The following is a 16,553-nucleotide window of genomic DNA, read 5'->3' on the forward strand; positions in this document are numbered from 1 at the left end:
ACATCAGGATATGTTACATCGAATGAAAGGACAGAGCCGAAGCCTTCCTTGGATGATATCATTCCTGAAATGCAACGAAGGAGAGAAAAAAAGAGATGAGACGGCTCAGAGACGCAACAAAAGGCTGGAGTGCGAGTGAGGTCAATCCACAAGGCGTCCCCCACGCATGGGATAGAGGCCATTAGGACTGGGGCGACAAATAATAATCATCATAGCCGGTAGGTGGGTGGGTGAGATAGTAATGTGATGGAAGGTGTATAAGAAGGTGAGAGAAGACTACTCACAGATTGATGTGATCCTCTGACGGTTGAGAGAAGTATGGTACGATACCAGAGGAGGAGAGGGGTATATCAACTCAAAACTATAATTGTATGTGATATGTTATATACTGTATTTATATCAAGTCCAAGAGTAAGAAGAGGAAGTGGGGAAGTCAGCGATCAGGCTGAAAGGTGACATTGCGATGCCAAGTCGAGTCTGATCACTCATCCCTCATCGCTATCTATGCCCGAAAGCAGTGTAACCTAGGTGGATATCAGAGGGGAATCAAGGTTGATTGATTGGTGTGATGCACCCAAAAGTCGTTTTCAGTAGGTTGCTCAGCTTTGCTCGCATCAACAGGGTAACAGAGGAACTATAGGAATTTGGTGAAATCATGCAGTGTAGGATTACACGTCATACTTAAATGGGGCTTATCAATCCCACGTGAGAAAACTGGTCCATGCATGGCGATTCAACGCTTAAACCCCCATCATGATTACCCGGTTAAACTAACCCCAAAGAGGATGATATATGTTAGTAGTAGTTCCGAAAAAAAGTCGGACTTGGACTGACTCGCACTCGTACGGTTCAATAGATGAGTATGGCACGATAATATCAGTAATATACAATATCAACATCAACAACAAACATAATATAACATACATCGTACCATCTCGTCAGCTCACAGGGCGCTCCACCCACACTCCGCCCTGTACTCGCCTCTCTTATTGCTCTCAACCAAATTGGATTGGACATCGTCATTGGGGGAGTACCAAATTGACTCCAATTGGTCTTAGTCAGCTTGACTTCTTCGAGCTCCTATTGACAGATTGGCCTCGTCGGTAATCCAAGACATCCGCAGCTGGATCAGAGAGTCTGGCAACCCTGTGTGAACATCAAGTCTCATCTCGTTCCGATTACGGGGGAGCCTGGACCTTCTTTGGGTCGCTCAAAACACGCAAAACAATATGCCGACCACATCACCTATGCCCGACATCTCTATCCCCCAAGCAAGGAGGATAGTGGTAGACACCACGGGAGCACAGATAGTACAGGAAGAATCACCAGCAGTGAGTGAGCTCGGTCAGTTTTCATAATATGGAAGCTGTACTGACTTGAATCGCGCATTTCCTTAGACTCGAGATTCCAGGGGTATATATCTACCTCATTACATCGAACCTGTCTCGCATATCGCCATAGATGTAAGCTTTTTCCATCACTAAGGCAGAAAGAACCAGCAGCTGACGGTGACATTTAGATTGGCGGTTCTCTAGCCAAAGTAGTCTACTTCACCCGTTCCAACCTACCCATCTCAACCACACCCCCTCAATCAGGCAACGCCTCGCCTTTCCTACCGCCCTCAGAATCCGTCTTTATCCCACCACTATCCTCCAACGGGGCATCATCATCCTCGCACAACGACTCACCATCCCTCAACCCACATTCTCACGCGCCATTCGACCATTCTCCACCTCAGCGACGTCCAGCTTTGAACGGAGCCTTGACGCCTGGGGTATTATCGGAAGATTACAATAACCACCACCATGCCTCATCATCCTCTTCCCCACCTATAAATCCCATCTCTTCATCGTCTTCACGAGGAAAGAGGTCATCTTATCATTCCAAATACCGGCGTAGCTCCCTACCACCTCCATTACCAGGTGGACTCCTGAATTTCGCGCGGTTCGAAACTGAAAATATCAACGATCTCATCTCCTTCCTTCAGGATCTCATCAAGTCTTCCGCCTCAGCCAATAGAGTGTCCTTAGAAAAGATGCAGAAGAACGTTAAAGTAATGGCTACAGGCGGAGGAGCACACATGTACTATGACCTACTACGCACGGAGCTAGGCGTAGAAGTAACAAGAGAGGAGGAGATGGGATGTTTGATCTTGGGATTGGGATTCGTGACTAAAATCCCTCAAGAGGTATTTTGGTTCTCTGAGGAACTGGTCTACAAAGTCTCGCACACTTCAACTTCAACCTCGGCTCAACCTCAATCGCCTATCAAATTGACCATCCCAGCATCGGAACTACCTCGACCGTCCCCCACTCCCCCGGCATATCAGGTGACATTTGCGGATGCGTTGGACGGAACGGATACGGATAGTGTGCCTCATTTCCCATGTTTGATAGTGAATATAGGGAGTGGTGTGAGTATAGTCAAGGTGGATGAAGATGGATCGTTTGAGAGAGTTAGCGGTACGTCGCTTGGCGGAGGGACATTATGGGGTTTGTTAAGTTTATTGACGGATGCCGAGAACTTTGATGGTGAGTGTTTTTGGCGATGAATTGGTTCTCTTCGAGGGATGAAGCTGATGGATTATGATATATCACATTTCCTGCTTTCAACTGTCCTATTTACGATACCAACCAATCACCCTTTGTCATAAACAGAAATGCTCCTCCTCTCCGAACAAGGGGACAACTCCGCCGTCGACATGCTCGTTGGAGATATCTATGGATCGGATTACTCCAAGATCGGATTGAAATCATCAACCATCGCTTCGTCTTTCGGTAAAGTGTTTAGAAAAGGTTCGAATCCCGAAGCACGGAAGAAGACATTCAGGCAGGAAGATATTGCCAAGAGTTTGTTGTATGCTATTAGTAATAATATTGGACATGTTGCGTGGGTACCTGGTTCTCTCTCTCATCAGCCATTGATTGGAAAGACATATTCCATTTTTCATTATTTCACCCTGCCCATACGGATGCTTGTCTTCTGTGTCATCTTCAGATATCCAAGCTGACCATCTTGCCTCGTGCAGATACATGAACGCAGCGAAGTACGGGCTGGACAAAGTTTTCTTCGGAGGATGTTTCATTCGAGGTGAGCCGATGAGATCCATATCTCTGCTCGTAATGATATTTCGACTCGTCTTCCGTTGTACATTGCTAACATCCGCCACGCTGTAACAGGCCACGCAGCAACGATATCTACCTTATCATACGCTATACGGTTCTGGAGTAAGGGGACAATGAGAGCCTGTTTCCTAAGACACGAAGGATTCTTGTGAGTGACGTTTGACCTGTCTTTCTCGATGTTTCTTTTTCTTGAACCATTGCATTTCGGTCCGAGCGGCAAGTTCTCCCTGTCTCGTCGTACATCGGCACAGCACAGGTGACATATCACATATTCCAATTAAACAATACATTAAAGCCTCCCACATCATCTCATATACCATCCTGCCACTCTTCCACCCTGACTCGGAGATGGTGATTCCGAGTGGGTGGATAGATTCCAGCGAACCACCAGGGCAGATGTCGTCATCACTTTTCGTGGTGTTTTCTCGGTATATTATGATACTTTATCGTACTCATGCGGGGAAACGGGAGATCCCTCGTCTCGCTTCACATCCTGCTGCACACCTCTCTCTCGGTGTATTCGATCACCTCGGTTAGCAGTGCTTTGTTTTTTCGTTTGGATTACTTTCGTTCCTATTCCGACGATGTTGCGTCTTTTGGCCTTCCCACCTTCCGCTTGATGATGTTGTCCTTTCTTCAAGGACCTCTGACTGACTTGTCTATTGGTAGAGGTGCGATAGGAGCTTGGATCAAGAACGTCGAACCTGAAATTCCTGCCCCTCAAGTTGAGCCTGAAGCTGCAGCGGATACAAGGGAATAGCATATAGTATATCTGCATAATAGAAGGGAAAGGGGAGTGTATGACATAACCATGTTGTCTTGGTCCATACATATGTACCTAGTACGTCCTAGTATGAATGCAGCCGATCTCGGCGCTTCACTTAATCGTGTTTGTTTGAGGATAACCGTCTGGTCTGGTAAAGCACAGCGATGAGATCATCAGGTCATTCCAACATGTATTATAAAAAGTTTAGTGCCATCTGCAAGCTTACGTTTTTACGTGTTATATTCCCATGGGGAAATCTGACTAGGGAGGGTGCCGATGATATATGTAGATATGCAGTACCAATCTACAAAATGGATTGTGATGCTTATGGCAAGGCTTACGACGGGCGTCGTACGATGGAAGAACCAAAATGGCAGATTGAAACCGGATCTTCCGAGTTTGACGGGTATTTATTTGTCCTTCTTGTACACCGTACACCGGGAGCGAGAAGGGAGAGCAGAGAAGAGCTGGAATTTGATTTGTATAATCTTCTTTGGGTACAGTAAAGTTTCCGTATGCCGGAGGGAGATAGAGATAGAGTACTACTCCCGGAGGTGATAGATGGACTCGGAAGTATCTTTGATCTGATCGTCCAATGTAGATTACACAGGATGGATCCCCGTTTTCCGTTTTCCGTCTCGAATGTATGCTCTGAGCATTGAGAGTGACGTCTTTGTGAACTTGGACGATCCATGATACCGTAGCAGAGTAACCCCCGCGATGATGTATCGCAAGGCAGGCATACAACGGAAGGAAATGTATAAGTTTGGGAATGGGAGAAACACTAAAAATGGACTAAAAGTAAAGCGAACGGGAAATCGAAGCTAGTTTAAGATCATCTGCCAACCACTCGGTACATTTGTGTGTTGTGTATACTCGAGTACAGTACTGCATCCAGCAGGTGCGAGCCATACTTTTTATATACATACATGCACACAGAGTATATCCGGACGAACATGACAAGATCCAGACCTGGTCCTTCTCCTTGCCATTCCCTTTGTGTTTGTTTGTTTGCTCGCCTGTCTGTCTGTCTGCTCTCATTTGGCTCAGCGAGGCGTTTTCCCATGATGGATCTAAGGAAAACAAAGTTACAAAGCAAGCAAGCAGCAGCAGAGTAAGCAGCAGCAAGCAGCAGCAGGGCCAGAGAGGAAGGAAAGGGGTTGAATTAAAAAATGAAAAGAAATGAAAATTATCCGATATGACTATATGAACATATGAACAACTGACGTCATCTAGCAAAGATGGGCTTTTCACTGTTGTGTGAATTTATGGTAACGGTAGTACCTGGTCGCATGTAATCCTATCCATCCAATCCAAAATCCTAATTGCCATTACAAATACCAAACATTAAATCGTAAATGGGAAGATTATGAGAATTGTAATCACCCCTTTGTTCCCCCCCCCTCTCCCCCATTGATCGTCAATCTCGTCATTACCATCTCTCACTCTCTCACTATCATTACTACCATTACTGTTACTATCATCATCATAATCAACCTCATTCCCATCAATGCTGTACTCTATCATCAACGACACGTAGTTTCAACATCTCTCCTTATCCCGGACTGCAAAGACAAGCGTAGATTGAAAAGTCCACCACCCCAAGAGAGAGACACCCAACCGAAAATCAATCTAGATAAACTACATGGGCCGGGCCGGGGAATCTCACCATATCAGATAGAACGACATTAGATGATCAATCAGCTTCATCCATCTTAAGTGTGTGTGACACCCTTCTCTGAACCACTTGGACCTTCAAGGAGATACACACATCTCGGACAGCCAGACTCTTCAACTCTCTCCCAACACCAGTAGAAAGACAAAGGTCGATCGGTGCTGGTTCATTCAGTATCTAGCAGTCAAAGCTTACGGCATAACCTCAACATCATCCAGTTCAGTTAGACACCCCTCGCTGGGCTCAGATCATCCCCATTCTCAGTTCACACCGAACGTGAACTGCAACTACAGCTGATATAGCCCTACAACGATGGGGGGAGATCACAAATGCCCGGTAAGTCAGCTACCGCCTTACTCAGCATCATCAAGTCGAGCTGTCTAGCTATATATCCTCACTGCTTTCATCCTTTGTTACGAGAATCAACTCGTTCAACTTCCCAATCTAGATTGAAAAAAAACGAACATCGCTAACTCTCCTTCAGCTCTGTTCGGCGACCTTCACGAGACCTCAGCATGTAGGTCGACATCTGAGAGCTCATACGGGTGACAGACCTTATGAATGTAAAGAGTGTCCATTGCGATTTGCCAGAAGGTGAGTCGATGCGATTTGTCCTACTCACTTGGATGCGCGGACCGGGATATTGACAGGGTCCCACCTCGCCCCAGTGATCTACTCTCTCGACATGTCAACAAAGCTCATAAACCCCCCGACGAGAATGCGGCGCAAGACAAGAAACAAAATAAGAAAGGTAGAAGAAAGTCTTTCCCTGCTTCAGCCATGAAGAAACCAACCGGTGTTCCTTCAATCAACGGTGATAATAGCGGCAGCAACAATGCTAATCAAGCGAGGGAGAAACCCAGAAGTGCAAGTTTCAACCAACAACCTCAACCCCAACTACAAGCTCAGAGGATGTACCCTCATCATCCACTTTTGGCTGGTGGATCCAACGAGAATGGAATAATCGATGTTCAACCTCAGCATCAGACTTGGAGTGCGAACCCTTCTCAAGCCTTTGCTACTACCGCGGGGATGACCAACCTATCTTCGTCACCTCATGCTCAAACTTTCGTCAACCCAGTGACAGGCACGGGCAATCCCAATGCTATCCTAGGTAATCCATTATACCCCAACAGCAGCAACAACAATCTACTGCCGACTTTCGATCCGCCTTTCACCGCTGCTCCCATGAAGATCACTGGATCGGAACAGGGTTATTCGTCTGTCGGACAAGTCCCTATCAACAACAACAGTGGTGTCTTATATGAATGGGGATTCAAGAAACGAGCCTGCGATCAATGCAATCACTCGAAAGTCAGATGTGACTTTGCCGATCCTTGTCGTACGTTCTTCCCAATCAGATCTTATGCGATTGCTAATCTCTGCTTCGGTTGTATAGTCCGATGCACTCATCGTAACATCAAATGCTCGTACAACAAACCCCAAAGATCTCGGACTATCGGATATCCACTGGTCCCAAGTCAAGCATCTACTTCTTCACAAGCCGGCTTGAATCACCACCATCAAGCTCATAATCCGGTATCGACTTCACCTCAATCCCAATTCTCCTCTCCTCATTCCAATAGCAGTCCCGTTGCCCCTGCTCGAGCTGCCAACCATCATCAACGTAATAACTCTGTGTCGTCGCTTCCGGGTAATCTGTCGGTACCAACTTCCACCATTCCATCACGACAATGGGGAAGTGTCTCCCAGATCCAGCCTTCGGGACCGCTCAACAACTGGCAACCCGTTCAAAGCAATCTGACTCAGCCTATGTACCCGAATATTCCAGCTGGGACTGCTCCGGGTAGTATCACAGGTCAAATGCTTCCATCACCTGTGTCCACCAATTTTCCTATGCAAGGCGCGACATCTTATCAAGCATCAACACTTTACCCTGGAGCAACTAACGCTGGATCTCGAGGTGCTTCTCCTCAACAAGGTGCAGCCAGCACTCCTTCGTTGACCAATAACACTACCAGCCCACCCGACATTGATGAGCCTTTCGAGCGAAGAAGCAGCTACACAGGCACGACAGGCGGATTCCTATCTGGACAAGAATGGCAAGATCAAAACCAGCAATTCAAGGCGCCAACGCTCCAGACCCACAATAGCGATCCGGCTTACATCGTACCTTTTAACTCTTCTCCAGTGACTTATTCTCCCACGCAGACCAATCAGCTGTCATCCAGCGCTCCTTTCAGCTCGGAATACACCTATCAATGGCCATCTCAATCTTCTCAGACTGTCGACCCGACTTGGCAAGCACGTCATGGTACGATCTCAGACGATGAGAACGCTTCTGCTTTGAGCTCATCCGCCCACTCAACTTTCTTGAACTTGGACGACGCTCAATTTGCTCCGTCGCAACATCAACAACACCGAAGGCGATCAAGTGCAGGACAATGGGCCACTGCTATGGCACAGATGACTCTTCAGGATTCTTTGAGCAGTACCGAATCCTCAATCATCCCCCTACCCGAACCGTTCTCGGGAAGCGGTTCTATGGACTCATCCCTTTCTATGTCTTTGTCTTCCGATGGATCTGCCCCGACACAACAGACAGCTGCTAGAAGACCTACTTTTCCTACTTTGACTGGAGTTACTGAAGAACCTGACGCTGAGACCCAACTCATGCCCAGTCTTTCGGATGTCAAAGATCTATGGAGACTATTCATGACGGAACCCATGACCGGACTTACACCAATGGGCGAGAAACATAACGATCTCGAATTCACCGCCAACAATGCGCCTTCGATCACCCCTCGACCTGGCATGGGTAAACGAACATTGAGCAAATCGAACTCTATGCCAGATTTACAATCTCCCATGATCAACGGACCTCAATTCTTCAATACTTTCTTGAGTGGATTGACTCCCAAACCTGTTGATCCGCAGAATTCGTATTTACCCAATCATCACCCAGCTGGAAATGACGGTAGTGGTAGTAGTAATGATGCGGACATAAGTAAATGGAGTAAAGAGATCCAACAGCGTCAATCGTCTTTCTCACTGTCCGGTCAACCGAGCACAAAATTATTAGGTAAAACTACTTCGCAATCATCTATGGCTCCTCCTTCTACCGCGTCCAATGGGAATGGGGAGAAACCAAAGATGAACAGGCCATTACCCAGCGTTGTCCAACGATCTTCAGCCCTAGAACAGACACTTGCACCTGAACGTATCCCCTCATTTGGTATTCCCCAATCATTGTTGGACGGAAACAATCAATTCGTGCCTCAACCTCAGACCCAGACGCAGAAGAAGATGTTAAGTGGTGTTCCGCCTCATATGGCCCGACCTGGGAACAAGAGACTGGCGAGTCAGACGTTGGTCCCGGGTGATAATGGGAAGAAAACCTCTTTTACACTTTACGACGAACCTGAACAAGTTTCAATACCCCACCAAACCCAGCCGCAAGTTCAGACTCAACCGCAGACGCAGAATAGCTCGATGTTTTATCCGAATTGGAGCTTGAATCCACAACAGGCTGGGAAGTAGACTATACCACGGACAATTATTACCCAAATCGAACAAATTGGGTTCCCTTTCCTTTTCCCTTTTCCCCCTCTGCCCCCTTCCTTCACATTTTCCCTCCCCTGACCAGTTTGTATCTTCCCCTTCCCTTGATCGAACAATGTATCTCTAGTAGTAGCATTTTTTTTTTTCAGGATAATCCACAAAACTTCAATTCAAATCGTATTTGTAGTTCCGTTTCTTCCTTTCTATCTGTAGCGAAAATAAGTAAAGTGAAGTATAGGTATGAATATAAGTAGAATGGGAATAGAAGGTATAGTTCTTAGGAAATGGGAAATAGGGGGATAAGACAAAAGAAGAATAAATGGAAATATGTATCAATATCTGCTTGGACTGTACAGTACGATGAGCAGGATCAGACAAGATTTCAAGAGGATTCGACTTTGCTCGCATTGCATATTGGCATCTTGGGAGGTGTCTTCTGTCTATGTATGAGTATCGCTCGTTTCCTTATGAACAGAGGTGTAATGAGAAGCATGAGACCGAGACTGTGGTTCCGTCGGAATTGGTACTACACTTGTAGTCGGGACAAATTCCTTCGAGCGTGAACATGAGCATGAAAACATCTCATTCTATCCAGACTATAAGATATACCCAACATAACTCACCATACCTACTAAGCCCCTCAATCCCAGCGAACCTCGCATTCCGGCCAGAGAAACCAGCCTGCGGGGACAGCCATTGGGTTCTGACGTATCCCTCAGCCTTACCAGCATACAAAGGCTCATTCAGCCATTAATCATAATCCCAATTTCGATACCGATGAATATATGATACGAGTACCATGCCGCCAATCCAACTTCCCAATATCCTCATCTATCTTACCGGCGTGATAAGACCAAAGCTGCTTAGACCCCATGTACGCGTGGCTAGTGAGTGGATACTCTACTGTGCCGTGCTATGTCGAACAGAGACGACATGAACGGGCGAATAGGCAATCTACAACCTACTTGACTGATCCCCCTTATTGTCTATTAGGTATCGCTCAGGTGGACTTTAGAGCCTTGCGGAAGGAGGGGTACAATGCTGTGGTGGTGGATAAGGATAATTGTCTGGTGGGTTCAGCGTCAGGAGAAATATGCAGCGACGCTTCCCATCCAATGATGATGCTAATGCTGCATTCCCAATTTCATCGGATTACAGACAATACCAAACAAGGACGATATACACCCGCCATATCAGGTAGGTGGACCCACTCTCCACCCCTTCCTCTCGTTCTCTCCGGTATGTGAAGGACGAGCTGATCGTTCTGTACACTTCCAGACAGCATGGAACGACCTGCTGGACACCTTTGATCCTGGACGGGTATTGATAGTTTCAAACTCGGCTGGAACGAGGAAAGATCCAGGTGGGATAGCTGTGAGTTGACCCTTTCGCTTCGAAATCCCTCAATACATCACTACATACTATAAATCCCCTCGAAAGATCCGCATTCCATCAATGAAACTCCTGACCAAGCTAATCCCATCCTGCTATTCCGTGTACAGGCCGAATCAGTCTCCCTCTCCCTCCGCGCACCAATCCTCATCCACTCGCAGAACAAACCCGGCTGCTCCAAATCCATCCTACAATATTTCAACGGCCAACTAGGCCAGCCCATAACGAATCGCCGGAAGATCGTGATACACGGTGAGAAGGTATTAAAGGAGGAGAGGGAGGACGAAACGATGTTATGGGAGAGATGGGAGGATGAGGTGGTTGAGAAACCTTTATTGGGGTATAATCACTTAAAGGGAACAGAACGAACGGGTGATAGAGTGGTGGTTAGACCTGCTGAGCAGCGGAAAGAGCAAGAGAGTAACAGTGCGGATGAGAATGGGAAGGAGGATGGGTTGAAGATGCTGGTTATTGGGGATAGGCTATTCACCGACACGTTACTCGCTCATAGATTATCCCTTCATCTCCCAAAAATTAGACCACCCCAGAACGAATTACCTTCAGTCCTATCGATCTATACTACTTCCTTACCACAGCCTAAAGATGTTAGAATCCTACGATGGATAGAAGAGAGATTATCGAAGAGTAAAACCAAACCTGGGAACTACGATCGATTCGTCCTCAAACCATTGGAAGAACAACAGCCTGTGATGTCTCCACCTCAGCAGAGTGGGTTAGTAGCTGGGTTGAGATGGTTCACACCTACGAGATGGAGGGAGTTCGATCAGTCCTTACCGCCCATTACGATCCATCCGAGGAGCTGGAAACCCTTGCCTGTAGCTGTGGGATTGAGTAAATCCATAGCATTTGGAGTAGCTCTGGTAGTGAGGTACAGCGTGAGAGGTGTCCAGATAGGGTTGATCAAGATACGGGACTTTGCGAGACGCCAGTTTGAGCTTGCTCAGAAAAAGCAGGAGGAAATGCAAAAGAGGGAGATGGAGAAGGGTACGGCGGTGGCGGTGGAGGGGGAATTGAGAGTGGATGGAAGGGATGGGACGATACGGCGAGAGAGTATATGATCTATAGAATATATATTTACAATGCATAATTTGCATGTAGGCGAAAGCGTTGAATCCTTCACCATACGTCCCGGATATATTCACCGATATATCATGGTTCTTCAACCTGCTTTCTTACTTCTTCTCATCGTCATCCCACCCGGCGGGTTTCCTCACGTTCCCCCAATCTACCAGACTTAGAAATCTCTCCATTTGATCAACTACCTCTCCTGCTTGCTCATCGCCCTTACCTGGCGTTGCTTTTGTAGTTGTGTTTGATTTCGCTTTCGACTTTGCCTCGTCTTTAGTATTAGAGGGGAAATAAATTACCTATATATTCAAGAGAATATGCATATCAGCATCGAGTCTGCTCTAATTATACGATCCTACAGTATCTTCTCTCTTCTTCCCCTGCCCTTCTAGGTGTATCCGACCCCATCCTATCCCCGGCAACAAAATATGGGAGCCGTTTCATCTTCCCTCACAAACCTGGTCCGCACACTCAATACGGCCTGAACCTAGCCTGGGGTCCACCACCACTATGAAAATCTGATCTCACCCTTCCTGCACCATTTCCATCTGCACCTTCCTCGGCATCTTCCCATTGACCTTCTTCCCCCTCTTCCTCCTCGTCATCATCACCGCCGCCAAAACCGAAGAACGAAGATGGTTCGCCGTTGGGGAGGAGGGAGTCGTGTAATGCCGAACAAAAGGATAGGGCTTGGAACAGTGATTCGACTGTGGGGAGATTAGCTCGAATTCAAGAGATCACAATACAAAACACATGACGGAGAGCTCAGTGGAAGATTGTGAAGTGTATCTATGAGTGAGCGAGAGGATTGACATACGTTTGGACTGATTCAGGAATATCCTAATCTCCCGCATCTCCGTGAACTCATCTTCCTCTGCATACCCCTCATCATCATCATCGTCTTCTTCTTCGTCCTCCTCTCCGTCCATATGCTCCTCGCCGTTACCATTGGCTTGTGCCCCGGACTGAGGCTGAGATGGTCCAGCTGGACTGGGAGCGTCCGACTCGTCAGCTTGACAATACAGATGCGCGGGTAGGTCGGGAGATTGGGGTGTCAATGCGTGGAGTGTCAAGGAGGGGAAGGGGAGGTTGAAGCCTGGTGTATTGGTGTCGGTCGGTATGAATGCTACTGATCTAATCACGAGAGATTGTCTAGGTCAGTATCGAGATGCTCTCTGGAGTTCGTGTAGCATCTCGGGAGGTTGCACACCACATCGGATGAAAAGGGCGAAGAGGACAGCACGCCTGTAGTTGATCTATACGACACACCATTACAAAGGTAGATAACAGATTTCAAGACACAAAACTCACATTTCATTCACCCACAACTTTCCTTTCACCCTCCCCTCGTTCCATCCTTCCCACCCTCCATTCCTGGATGAAAGTAACACCTGGACATCTTCGTCGTACCACCTCAATATAGGCGGTATGTCGACAAAGGAACTGGGAGTGGAGGACGTTATCTGGGTGTGTTCCTCTGGTGATATGCTATTTGGAGGGGCGGTGATGGGCGAGAGCATCTTAAGGACCTATCTATGTATGTTTCGTTTCTGATCTGTCGTTGTTATTCAGATGAAGATGAATATACGAGCGATGAATGAGATTAATCAAGGCTGAGGTCAGAGATGGATGTCGAATTCAACATCAAGACTGGAAATTTTGATCCCGCCGAGCACTGTCAAGGTGGAAATGAGAATCCGCTATTTCTCCTGCTTCTGTATGTTACTTGCATACTTGCATCCCAGAGGTCCCTCACGACTGGATACAAACCGTTGATATTCAGCCTTACCAACGGACCTTTGCGCAAATATGGAGGAATCATATACCACTGACATGATCTGACATACTGGAGTTCAGTGACATAATACGAAAAGGCAGTATCTTACAAGATCTTATCCGGCCTCATCGGCTGTCCCATCAACTCAACGTCCCAATAGCATGTTCCCCATCCCTGTCAGGATCAAGTTCCAGATCGAAGAAGCGTAAAGCTTTCCACCACGAGGATTGTGTGTGTGCCATGGTGGAAGATGGGGTATAAAGGACACCTTGAAAACACTCCGTCTCGACCGGGTCTTCCGAATGACCTCCTTTGTCGACGTCAACAACATACTCACTCGTCTGTATTTCGTTTCTCTCCTGAGCGAAGACTCCCAATCCTCATATCATACATCTCATAAATCTCACGGATCATAAGACAACATCTCTCTCCTGAAATTCCATACTCAGAATGAGAGTTCAGATATCCCTATCGCTCACTGCCATTTTGAGAATTTCAATTTCGATAATCTTAATCCAGCTTTTTGTCAAGTGCACTCACGCAGCTCAATTCCCTCTGAAGTTGTACGAAATGCCAATATCAATATCCAATTTCGACTTTCTGCAGACCTCCATTAGGGAAGTTCAACAATTACTCAAAGAGGGGAAAATCACGAGTGTCCAGCTGGTCGAAGCTTATCTCAGTGAGTCGATTACTAGTATCGTAGCCCTGACTTGTCCAATGGACAAAGATGGACCAATTCGCCTTGGATGGAGACTGATGCGCGAGGATTTGACAGATAGGATCGAGAGAGATAATCAGGCTGGAATGGCATTACGTGCTGTCATAGCTACCGCGCCGAGAGATCTGGGTAAGTAAACGTATTTACCCTCAGCCACAAGCAAGATTCGATGCACTCACGAACCTTTAACTCTACGCCCAGTCCTGAGCATCGCTTCCGGGCTGGACGAAGAAAGATCCAGAGGTGAGATAAGAAGTGAATTGCACGGTATACCGGTTTTGGTCAAGTGAGTTGCTGTACAATCGATTGGTACAATGTAGATACTGATGCTTCTGTTGACCCGAAGGGATAATATCGCCACTGATCCTGAGTTAGGTATGGATACCACTGCTGGTAGTTTCGCTTTGAGTAAGTCCCAAGTTTATCATCGACATCCCAACGCAGAGCAACATAATTGACAGGTCTGAAACGATATACAGAGGACTCGGTGGTCCCGGCAGATGCGTTTGTCATAGCAAGATTGCGAAAAGCAGGGGCGATTGGTATGTGATACTTCATCCGATAACTATCCCATGCAGCGACATCTATCCATAGTGCGTGCTAACCACAGATACCCAGTGATCGCCAAAACCAACCTAAACGAGCTTTCAGGGTGGAAAGGACTCCTCAAATCCTTCCCTTTATCCAACTCTAGCTCAGGCTCAGGCCCAAGGTATCTAAGCATGTCAACGAACAATCCCGATACCGCCGATACTACCAACAACACCTTTAGGGGTCCTACGAATGGCTGGTCGGCAGTGGGCGGACAATGTTCCTCAGCCTACGTTGAGGGTGGGTTCGATAATGGTGGGAATCCCTTTGGAAGTAGTTCGGGCTCTGCGGTGGGGCTTAGCGTGGGGTGGGGTGTGGTAGCTGTTGGGACTGATACGCTGGGTAGTGTTGTGAGTGACATTTCCCTCACCTTTGGGTAGAGGAGAGGGACTCGGCATTAGTTGGTGCTGACGATTCTTGGATGCTGTGGTCAGAATGGTCCGGCGAGTAGGGCTGCATTATATGCTGTTAGACCTACTGTCGGTAGGTTGTCGAGAAGTGGGGTCGTTCCTATAAGGTGAGTCTTTCTTCTTTACTACACGTCCAAGTGTGCTTTAGTGTACAATTGTATACGTATAGCTGATGGGTAAGCTTGTATTCACGAGTAGTCTTGATCACGATACGGTCGGTCCCATGGGATCCACCACGTACGACATAGCCTTGATGTTAGAGGTGATGAGTGGTGAGGATGTCAACGATAGGTATAGTAAGTACAGTACAGCTTAGCATCGCAGCGGTTAGACCGCGTTTGATGACCCGTCTTCATCTCAGCACACCGCCTTGATCCCTTATCAAACCTCACCTCCATCGCATCCGACCCACCACCACTCTCATCATTCACCATAGGTATCCCTACCAGACACTTTCTGGATAATCCCACATTCAAATATGCTGGTGGATGTCCTAGCGATTGCAAGATGAAGTTCAAAGAGGTCATACAAGATCTTCACGAGAACCACGGACTTAGTATCAAGTGGGACACGGATATGGATCTGGATTCTGAAGATATCAAGGAGTTTAAAGATGTGATTACCGGTAAGATTGATATTGATTTCAAAGAGGATATGAACATTTATCTGAAGAGTCTAAAGGAGAGTAAAGTGAGGAATGTGTTGGACTTGGCAATGTTCAATGACAAGTACTCTGTGAGCTTGACCGCATAGTCCGGTCGGGAACTGTACGGCAAGATACTGATCTTGTAGCGTTCTTCGGTCGATCAGTCAATTGAGCTTCCTCCTAATGAATGCTGCCAGGAACGCATCCTCTCCGCCCTCTCTTCTCCACCGAGGAACTCATCCGAACATCAAGACCTGTCTTCAAGACTGGGAGAACTGGCAGACGACAGGAGTCTAGGATATATCTTCAAGACCAACCCTGAGATAGACGCTGTTGTCTTCGCTCATGAATTGGGGGCACCGAGTTATTGGGTAGGAGCGGCCAAGTATCCTGCTGTGAGTCTGAGCAACAAACCAGCCCTTCATGTCTGGACCTGTTTGTCAGCGTGGAGAGCTTGAAGATACTGATTTGATGTTGTGGTCATATAGGGTGTGGTTCCACTGGGATACTGCTCTAACGGTCTTCCATACGGGATGTTGATTGTGACTAGAAAGTTTGAAGAAGACAAACTGATCGGTATAATGTGAGTCTGACATGCGTGCTCTTCCACTGTTCGTGTCAAGATCAACAGGGGGGGTGTAATGTGAGTAGGCATAGTGACTTTACTTCACATACCTGATTAGGGCGGCATACGAGAATGTCATGCCTAAAAGACAGGTCCCTAAACCCTATTACGATCGATATGGCACTGAAGGTTTATAGTCGAGCATTCTCGCGTACACGTCTGACTATTATTCTTGAAATTTGTGATTGCAATGACCTTTGAGCAGGGAAGATCT

The 16,553-nt window shown here is 47.0% G+C and overlaps 5 protein-coding genes across 5 annotated transcripts; 4 read left to right on the forward strand and 1 right to left on the reverse strand.

Annotated features, from left to right (window-relative positions):
- Positions 1-1,229: 1,229 nt before the first annotated feature.
- Positions 1,230-3,885, forward strand: I302_104255 (pantothenate kinase; the record flags this gene model as incomplete). Its single annotated transcript, XM_019189620.2, has 7 exons — positions 1,230-1,331; positions 1,398-1,463; positions 1,520-2,531; positions 2,658-2,889; positions 3,029-3,090; positions 3,180-3,273; positions 3,795-3,885. 7 exons carry the CDS (start codon positions 1,230-1,232, stop codon positions 3,883-3,885), a joined length of 1,659 nt encoding a protein of 552 aa, XP_019049182.2.
- A 1,993-nt stretch (positions 3,886-5,878) lies between these two features.
- I302_104256 (uncharacterized protein) lies at positions 5,879-9,067 on the forward strand (the record flags this gene model as incomplete). Its single annotated transcript, XM_019189621.1, has 4 exons — positions 5,879-5,902; positions 6,051-6,160; positions 6,235-6,908; positions 6,966-9,067. 4 exons carry the CDS (start codon positions 5,879-5,881, stop codon positions 9,065-9,067), a joined length of 2,910 nt encoding a protein of 969 aa, XP_019049183.1.
- Positions 9,068-9,887: 820 nt separating this feature from the next.
- Positions 9,888-11,559, forward strand: I302_104257 (uncharacterized protein; the record flags this gene model as incomplete). The annotated part of the gene is made up of 5 exons (XM_019189622.1): positions 9,888-9,975; positions 10,082-10,158; positions 10,247-10,285; positions 10,367-10,462; positions 10,591-11,559. 5 exons carry the CDS (start codon positions 9,888-9,890, stop codon positions 11,557-11,559), a joined length of 1,269 nt encoding a protein of 422 aa, XP_019049184.1.
- Positions 11,560-12,040: 481 nt separating this feature from the next.
- On the reverse strand, positions 12,041-13,089 carry I302_104258 (uncharacterized protein; the record flags this gene model as incomplete). The annotated part of the gene is made up of 3 exons (XM_019189623.1): positions 12,041-12,276; positions 12,387-12,703; positions 12,881-13,089. 3 exons carry the CDS (start codon positions 13,087-13,089, stop codon positions 12,041-12,043), a joined length of 762 nt encoding a protein of 253 aa, XP_019049185.1.
- An 827-nt stretch (positions 13,090-13,916) lies between these two features.
- On the forward strand, positions 13,917-16,476 carry I302_104259 (uncharacterized protein; the record flags this gene model as incomplete). The annotated part of the gene is made up of 12 exons (XM_065869833.1): positions 13,917-14,028; positions 14,125-14,196; positions 14,269-14,353; positions 14,414-14,475; positions 14,547-14,609; positions 14,686-15,008; positions 15,093-15,175; positions 15,267-15,364; positions 15,430-15,803; positions 15,879-16,109; positions 16,203-16,297; positions 16,398-16,476. 12 exons carry the CDS (start codon positions 13,917-13,919, stop codon positions 16,474-16,476), a joined length of 1,677 nt encoding a protein of 558 aa, XP_065725905.1.
- Between the last annotated feature and the right edge of the window lie 77 nt (positions 16,477-16,553).

Source organism: Kwoniella bestiolae, chromosome 2, assembly GCF_000512585.2.
Source record: "Kwoniella bestiolae CBS 10118 chromosome 2, complete sequence".
NCBI lineage: Eukaryota > Fungi > Basidiomycota > Tremellomycetes > Tremellales > Cryptococcaceae > Kwoniella > Kwoniella bestiolae.